General features: G+C 35.8%; 1 protein-coding gene across 1 annotated transcript in view; it reads right to left on the reverse strand.

Moving 5' to 3' along the window:
• DYNC2H1 (dynein cytoplasmic 2 heavy chain 1) overlaps positions 1-6,894 on the reverse strand; it is a 170,320-nt gene extending 163,426 nt beyond the window's left edge. The window contains exons 1-10 of the mRNA XM_080612498.1: positions 5,777-6,894; positions 5,328-5,446; positions 4,653-4,797; positions 3,692-3,924; positions 3,315-3,449; positions 3,104-3,217; positions 2,800-2,911; positions 2,500-2,624; positions 1,741-1,916; positions 273-468 (exon numbers count right to left, since the gene is read on the reverse strand). Of these exons, the coding sequence (XP_080468624.1) occupies positions 273-468; positions 1,741-1,916; positions 2,500-2,624; positions 2,800-2,911; positions 3,104-3,217; positions 3,315-3,449; positions 3,692-3,924; positions 4,653-4,797; positions 5,328-5,446; positions 5,777-5,942 (1,521 nt within the window). The 5' untranslated portion in view covers positions 5,943-6,894. The remainder of the gene's footprint in view (positions 1-272; positions 469-1,740; positions 1,917-2,499; positions 2,625-2,799; positions 2,912-3,103; positions 3,218-3,314; positions 3,450-3,691; positions 3,925-4,652; positions 4,798-5,327; positions 5,447-5,776) is intronic.
• Between the last annotated feature and the right edge of the window lie 2,255 nt (positions 6,895-9,149).

Consider the following 9,149-nt stretch of genomic DNA (forward strand, 5'->3'; position numbering starts at 1 on the left):
CAATTAACTAGTAGTCTTACTTTTGTATATTCATACATTAACTTGACATTGCTTTAATACCATAATTCATTTGGTTTAAAAAAACACGTTCTGAAATTGCAAAGCATTTCTTTGGTTTTGTTTTCTTCTAAGGGCTTAGGTAATTTCTTCAAGGAACACATCACAACACAACAAAAAGCTTGGCCACACAATCAGAAAAAATAGTCTGAAGACGTTCTACTATTAAAGCTGGAAGTCAGAACAGGAAGTTATTATGGCTTTTGATCTTATACCTGTTTGAGGATGACCGCCTGCTTACAAAACTTTTGTGCAGTGTTTGTAGTATGCTGTATTTTAGCCGGTATAGCAAAACCAAGTGCTGACAGTTGACGTACTTCTCTTAGGAGAGTCACCAAACGGTCTGAATAAAGTATGTTTAATGTTCCAAAAACATGATCCAACTCCATTACAGGACTATTAGCTTGGATGCTGAACAAAAAACAAATTAAATGTATTATTGACTATATTTTGATATTGATCCTTTCTTTGGTGGATTTTATGATAATATATTAAACATTCTAAAAAGCTTGATGACATTCTATTACACTTTTCTATGGTTATTAACATTTTAATTAACTCATAAATTATTCCAATAGCTTTTAATTAAAAGCCAGTGAAGACAAGAAGAAATGAACAATGCCTACTGGTTTTGCACACAAAGTTTTCCTGGCTTATTGCAACAGTTAACACGTATCTCGCAGCTAGACAGTATTTCTCAAATACACTGGATCAATTGATTGTGCTCTCTCAAGCAGGCACTTTACAGGCCTCAGCCTTCAGCACTGCTAAGGAGAAGAAATTCTCTAACGGAATCAATCTAGCAACCAGGGCTTGGATTAGTGGAATGCTTTGGTATACACAATTAGATGCTAGTAAGAATATCACCCTATATTTAAATTTTACTCCCCCCTTTTTATTCTTCTATAGTAGGAATGCTTCTTCCACCATCCTTCTAGGCTTCTTTCATAACAACTTCAGATTTACTCGTATTTTTACTTTTTTTCACTCACCTTTTTCTAGTTTCTATATCCACTGCATTCACCTTTGCAGTGAGCTACCTCTTTTCCTTTTAAAGAATTTCTTCACATCTTTTAAAATCTCTCAATATCAAAAATTTATGGTATTAATAAATTACATGGCTGGCATATACTGGAGTGTTGAATCTACTTATTGTTATATTTGAGTGTTTTTTCATAAATTATAAGTTTACACGTACGTATCATCTGTATTTTCTGAAACTGGACACTTTTTTCAAAGAAAGCTTTCAACACTCAAGGATGCAGGCAGAAGCTATGTGGCAAAGCAATTGAAAAGATTGTTAAGATATATTCAGTTTAGATTTCTTTCTTACCCTTCTTTAATCTGCTCTATTTAGATTGCAAAATTTCTTGTCAATAACAATCAATTTGTTACTCTATATGCTTATACAGTATATGACAGGAAGTAACAATAAGCAAACCAAATATGTTTTTCATTCCAGGTGTTAACAGATGCTGCAAGATTAGTTATAAACATTGTCCTGTATACTTCACCTTACAAAGCCTGGCAGGATGATGAAATGATAATAAACTCTTCCTTTTTGGTTTTCCACTCATTATCCATTCTGTATTTTTTTTTTTTTATTTCCTTTATCAAGTTCTATTGAATTACACCACACAACAGATTTCAGCATAAACATTATTTAAATGAAAATGTATTTACCAAAGTCCTGACTTGGGATTTGATAATTCTGACTGGATGTTCCTAGACCAATCATCAAATTGTTCTTGTTCATGTACTTTTAACTGTTCCTGAAAAGAATCTGCACTTTGATGAAAAGTTTGAAATCCAGGTAAGTCAGACAGAAGAACCTCTGCCAGCTTGATAGTGTCATCCACCTTAAACACAATCACAATGCAAAGAAGTTTAACTTCTGAGTATTCAAAGAGAAGAAAAATCACTACAATAAAAATCAGTATTACAAAACATCCAAATGATATTAAAAAGCTATTAGGAGGAAAAAAAAAAAGGGAATCCTGAATTGTGTCCCAGATGTCCATATTCTCATCACAGTAAATTGGCTCTGAATAAATTGCTCACTGTAGGTGCTATTAAGATACCCCAGAGCATGCCACACAGTCTTTAGTTATTTTCCATAAAGGTACAGATCTTCCATGTGTCCTCTGCTGTATCTATAAGGTCCATGCCAAACTCAAACGTATTGCAAATGATATTTCACATCTAGATGTGTGAACAAATTAATGAAAACCCATCAATATAATCAGTGGAGATTTGAGAGCTATCAAGGATTTAGCACAGCCTAAAGTAGACACACAACTGATACACATCAGCTGAACTGCTCTCTAGATCTTTAGCAGACCAAGGGGAAGAATTCCTGGGGGAATTACCTACAGAAATCTCAAATACGATGTTTTATATTCTGTGATAATATTGTGTCTAAACAGTAATGGAATCTGTTACCTTCAGCTCCAGTTGCCGTACCCATACAATATTATTGACAACTTCAGAGAGGTTTTTGCCTGACAGTGGTCCAGAAACATCACCAGGAACACCATGGCATCGAGTTTCAAAGTCTCTTTGATAGTCTAACACAAGCAAAACATTCATGTTAGACCAGAAACCTAATAGACCAAGCTTAAAATCATTTCTGTAGTTATAAAAATATACAAGGGATACTGACATAATTCTGAAAGTAAATAAAGAATTTCAGTATTTTCAAAAAACCCTAAGGCAATTAAATACTTTTAAATACATTTTTACCTTTGACATAATCTTGAAGTCTTGCTAGCAATATTTCTCTCTCAAAAAGCAATTCTTTGCTTATATTTGGATGCTTTATCAGTTCCTTATGTTTCTGAAATGTTTGAAGAAGCTGGAATATGAAGTTTAAAAGAAATTATCTCTTTCCCCTGAGAAAAAAATTAAATATTCTGACAATACTCATTATTGCTGTCTGTAAATACTATCTTTGGCTCTAAGGACTTATTCCTGTCCTCTAAAATGGCTACTTAAGAATTCAATAACTATCTTTAAGACAGTGTTCAGACTACAAAAAAACTCATACCTGTTGAGGGCTGTCCTGAATTTCTGAAATAACTTTCTTCAATTTGCTTGCTATTTTTTGTTTCGCTGGTGCTACAATTCTTTCATACTGAGAGACTGCTGCTTTCCATAATGGCTAGAGATAATTAATTCATCTGTTAGTTTAGGACTCTCCATACACATCATAAAAAGCCACAGAAAAAATGTGAATAAATTAAAACTAAGCATTATACCTCTGTGTAAGGATTATAGTGTACAGGATTTAGGCCAGCAAATGGTTCAAACACCTGGGCAAGATGTAAAGCATTTTGTTCTGCAGCTGGCAAAAAGAATGCAAGTTTTTCATGCAGTGTTCTAACAGTTAGCACCTATAATGGAAAAAAAAAAAAGATATATGCAATATTTTTTTATATAAACCTTACATTTAGAAGCAAAAAAGCACCAGTAGCACATCCTACCCCTTTCCGTTTTACAAGAGACTTTTGAAAGACTCAGTCACACACGGATTATTTAATGCTGTCTGACTTGGAAAAGGCTGTACAAGTTTTTCAATTCTTTTTTAACTTAAAACACTGTTGTTTAATTCCGTGTCTAATGAAATAAACCATACCTCATCAAGACGTTTGCCAAGTTTGGCTAATGATTCAGGGAAATATTTCTCATTTTTCCATGGATGTAGAGTATAGTATCGCCACAGTTGTCCAGTTAGGTACTCACAAACCGACACCCACTGCTCACAAATGAAGATGCCAGCTTTTAGATTTTCTTTAACACTGTGGAAAGCATCCTTCCACAAATTCAAAGCTGCTAATTTTTTCTGAACATATCTACCTAGTGAGCCACCTAGAACACAAAGAAGTAGACAAAAGCAATCTGTTATAATTTCTTTAAATGCTTCATCATATCCCAGTCACATTAAAAAAAATGTATAATGTCTTCATTTCAAACAACACAAATATATCAATAACTGATTATTTTGTTTCAGATTCAACAAATCTCTCAAACATCTCCATGTTAAACTGAGGTTGGTCCAACATCAAAAGCTGACAGATTTGGATTCTGGAATCCACCCACACCCATCTGTCTTTATCAGCAGTAGCTGGCTGTCCCCAGCAATCCTTCTCTCATGCACATACACATGTGGCAGCAGCAGGTAAACTCTTATGCCTGTCCCAGAAAATGGGACTGCTGTTGAGAGAGAGAGAAGCAATAACCTCCGCACAGACCGAATCAACTTTCAAATGGGTGTTTATGTAAACAAATTTTCTCCTCTGAGAGAAAGACAAAGAGTCGGACAGAAGCAAGACAAATCCAGTCCACAGGCTGAAAGATATCCAACTACATCTTGTTATTACCTGCTATCTTCCCAAGCACCTGTGAAATCATCTACCAGAACTAGCTGAATTACTGGACTATAAGACAAATAGTATTAATGGTCATAATTACAAGAAGAAAGCACTCTTCTGCTGCAGGCTACCACTGATGCCTTTAGGAGGAAGAAGATCTCTGCTCAAGGATTCATTTTACTTTTTCTCAACTGTTCATTTAACAAAGACTGCATATAGGTTTACCTATTACATCCAGGAGATTATGCATGCGTGGCTGTGGATAAGGATCATGTTCTGTTTGCCTCCACACACCATCAAGAGTACCCTTGGTAGTCTCCACCAAATCTACAACTTCAAATAATGAGAGACTATCCAGGTTGAAATAATCCTAGGTAAAAAAAAAAATAATTTTCCTTAATACGATTGCTTTGCAACTAGTATTGTAGAAATATTTAAATTTTTCTGAAGCTAGCAATCGCTATAGTTGCCTGGGATTTGTTGTTTAACAGAATATGGCATAATCTCTCAAAACCCAAGCTGAATACTGAACCTATTCAAGGAAGCGCTTTACAGGTGACAAAAATATTGCACCATGGCATTCATTATTATCTGCTGCATTTTCAGTTTTCCTTTTTGTAACTTCATGAGCCAATTTCTATTTCACAAACTGTAGGAGACTTATATTTCTACAGGAGCTCTTAATATTCAATGTTCAAATCTGCTCTCAGTTAACTGCTGGCATTCCCTTGCACCACTGTCAGCAGAAACCACATGAACATCAATTAAAGTAATATTTTGTCTAAGCAAAAGATAACCAAATTGTTATATATTCATACACTTGAAAAGAATGTACATAAACTGACACATATTTCATAAGAGTCTACAAATATATGACTGATCACAAGAAAGAAAACATACTTTTGCAATGTCCTCAAATAAGTCCTTAAAATAAGAAGCTCTCTCTTTACTACACCATTTACCCCCATGACGAGCACATTCTATCCAGTACTGGAATTCATCTGTTGGTGTAAGTATAGCTGGAAATAATAAAGTAAAATATTTAAATATGAAATACACAAATGGTTATTAAATATTTTCAGTCAAAACATACTTCCTAAAGCAAATTTTTACTCTATGGTTATGTAATTATCATTCAACTTCTTACTCTGACTAGATTTAGTATTAAGTTCATACTAAGAGACCAGAGTTGATCATCACTAATTCCAACCTACACACTACAACCAGTTGTATTTCACACTCTGCAGTCACTGGGATATTGAAGTCTGAAAACTCAACCCCAAATAAATTATTTATTCCTAATTTAAAATTTTATCATTAACTATAAAAGACGCAACTGCAAAACAAACCTTGCACATCATCTTCACTGAATTTTGATCCTCTGTAATTAGGATCTGATCTCCTGAGAACAGTACTCAAGCCAGTTTCAAGCTCAGTTAAAAGTTTTTGGAGTTTGGGATCAAATGTTTTACTCCATCTCTCATCCTGCAAAGATAATTTCAAAAATTTTGTCATGTGATAGAACAACCACTATTTTCCTCCTCTTAAAACAAAACAAACTTGATTCAGATTAACAGTAGTAACCAGCACAATGGGACAATGTAACAGTTTACTTTTTCAAATTAAGGAAAACTACCTCATTCTTTTCACTTAAAAATTCAGAATAATATTATAATAAAAAAACTATCACAAAATCAAAAGTCAGTTCTTGAATTTATAAAGACACTCTGCAAATGTGTTCAAAATTCCTTATTAATGAATTCTCTTAAGTTATATAAATTTGTTATCTACTTCTAATGTAGAATCTAGAAAATGCTAGAATCTAATATTAAAAGTTATGGTGTTTTACTAAAATTATTTTATTAATATTATGACATAATATTTTATTAATATTGTGACATAAAATAAAAAAACTGTGTAATCATCTGATGAAATACAGCCATGGTTATCAGTTTTGATAAAAAAAAACACAAAGGAAATATATTCCATAATGGAACAGAAGGAATAGCCTCACAACATTTGGGGAAAAAAAAAAAAATAAATAAAAAATTTAAAAAATGTAGCTGTACAAATTAATATAGAATCTAGCACACTTACAGAGAATCATATCACATATTACAGAATCATGGATTGCATGATACAGATCTATGCATTTCATAGAATAAGACTAACTAAAACAAGAAAAGGACACAGGACCAGAATTACTGGTGCAAAGGAGGTATGGAGCTGTTGTCTCCATTAACCACCACTGCTCAGTGTTTTCCACATCTCTAGTCAGGCACGTGTATGACCACAATCCTCCTCCCATCCTTACTGATAGGACATGAAGTACTTTCTGTAACGTAGAAAATAGAACTATCATCCATTATTTATGTTCTTTAATTTTAAAACTTAAAATATTTATCTCAGTATAGTTAACAACTTCTTGAATTTCACTGTTTCAATACAAATCTACAAGACATTTAAACTGGCATATTGCTCACCTTCACTAACACTGGTGCAAAAACTTGCCGTACAGCTTGATAAAAGGTATTAATTGGTGAATCTAGCATAGATGATATAAGAATATTACTGTGAAGATTATCTTCTGTGATTATATCAGGTCGCAGCTTAAAGAACACCAGCACATTCTCCTTTGAATCAGTAGCTTCAATCTATAATAATCAAGAAGACAGGATTTTTTTAGAAAAACACATATTATACTAACTTATGTACACAACTTACACAAATGATTGACATCAAGAAAAAAAAATACCATATTACTCCTATGGGCTCTGGTAACATTCTGGTAATACCTAATTTGCACCAAAAATTAAAAATTTTTATTGTATTCATTCCTGAGCTCATAGGAACCTGAATTACAACATCAAATACATAATGCCTTTTTGATCATAAAATATCTGTAAATACCATAATTTACATATTATTATTACTTATGTCATTTTGATTTTGAAAACTCCACTTACCACTTCCTGGGGACAAACCAGAAACTCCACATTGTGCCTCGGAAAAACTAAGAACAAAGTCTATTTTTTTAATTGTATTTTTACGCTACATGAATTTGGGAATATTTTTCTAAGTATTCAGTATTGTTCTCCTGAGTTTGTAAGTACATAACTCTATTTCAATTCATTGATTTCTCAAGGTACAGAGAAAAGCATGCTCTTTCATCAGTAAAATCATAAGTTGTAAATGACTCTAACTCCCTTCACAGCCCAGCTTATGAGTAAAGCTCCAAAAATTGCCATATAATCAATTATTGAAACTATTTCTGACTGAGAATTCATAAAACATGAGAACATTATTAAACATTTGATAAAACAATATCAGAAAGATACACTTGCTGAAACTCCAAGTTCTGCGTAACTAAATATTTATGAACTTTTTTTCCTCTTAAAAGAAACAGAGGATTAATAAAAACAGTAGACAGTAAAATTTACTATCTTATCAAGTCTAGCATAAAGACAGACATCATTTCACTGAGACAAGTATACATTATAGCCCCGATACACGCCTGATCTTCCACAGCTGCTAACAGTGGGTCAGCAGCACAACCCAAAACCTGGTACAAATAAATGCTCATTCTTGCAAGAATAAAGCACACACTCAAGTTCACAGACTACACAGGATTACACAAGGAGGAATGTTAGTGGTTCACATAGCAGTTCACATGTTAAGGACCCATTACACTAGTCTTCAGAGCAGAAAAAAAGCTCTGTCGTCGAGATAAGAGACACCAAGTCCCTTGTCTCATAGCAGAGACACACATCAAGACCCACTCACACTTTGCCAGTACATTCTACGTAGTTGCCCCACCAGGTCCTGGACATTCACCACCACATCACACCTCCACAGTATCACTGGGATAAGTCGCTCCCTGAACACACACTCACAGCAGGTCATTTCTTACAATGAACCTCAGATTTGCTCACAGCTGGACACATCAATCTGCAAAATACACTATTTGGACAAACACACACCTTCAGACTTGTCAAATACAAGCCATCGGACCACAATTCCTGCATGGACACTGGCAATGCAATCCTTCCAGTCACCTGCGTGCACCCTCGCCCAGGAATGACCCATACATAGATCAGACTCCATCCGGCATTTGCAGCAAGACAACATGCCATTTCCCAGGCTGCGCTACATCCACACAGCAACAATAGGCAGCACACCAGAACTATGCACCAGCACGGGCACAATCCCACAGCAAATATATCCCACAACTGATCATATGGTCTTCACAAACTCTTGGGCCAGTAATTCATGCAACCGACACAAAGACCAGAACAGGTATCTACAGTAGGAAGATGTCTCCCTCCCCACCCAGAGATCAGCCATTTCTGAGGGCCGCACCCGCGCTAGGCCCGGGCTCGCAGCTCCGCTGCACACTGGGACGCGGTGGCCATGCACGGGCCGCCGGTGCCCACATGCTCGGCTGCTCCCGCCGTACCGTGTTGGAGGCCGTAAGCTGGGAGCCCGAGCGCTGCACCACGAGCAGGAACTCGCTGCCGTCGTCGAGGAAGCTGTTCAACTCCGGGAGCGAATGGAGCTCGGCGGCCAGGGCAGCGGGCCCCACCGCCGGATCCAGGCCGAAGTAGTTAGCAGCCGTGGCTGAAATGAAGCGCTTCCTCTTGTCTCCCTCCCCGGCCATGCCAGAGCAAGGCCGGGGTGGATCCAAAAACCAGGCACTGCACGGAAAGAGGTTGGGGGAGAACG

Source organism: Psittacula echo (genome assembly GCF_963264785.1).
Source record: "Psittacula echo genome assembly, chromosome: 3".
Lineage (NCBI taxonomy): Eukaryota > Metazoa > Chordata > Aves > Psittaciformes > Psittacidae > Psittacula > Psittacula echo.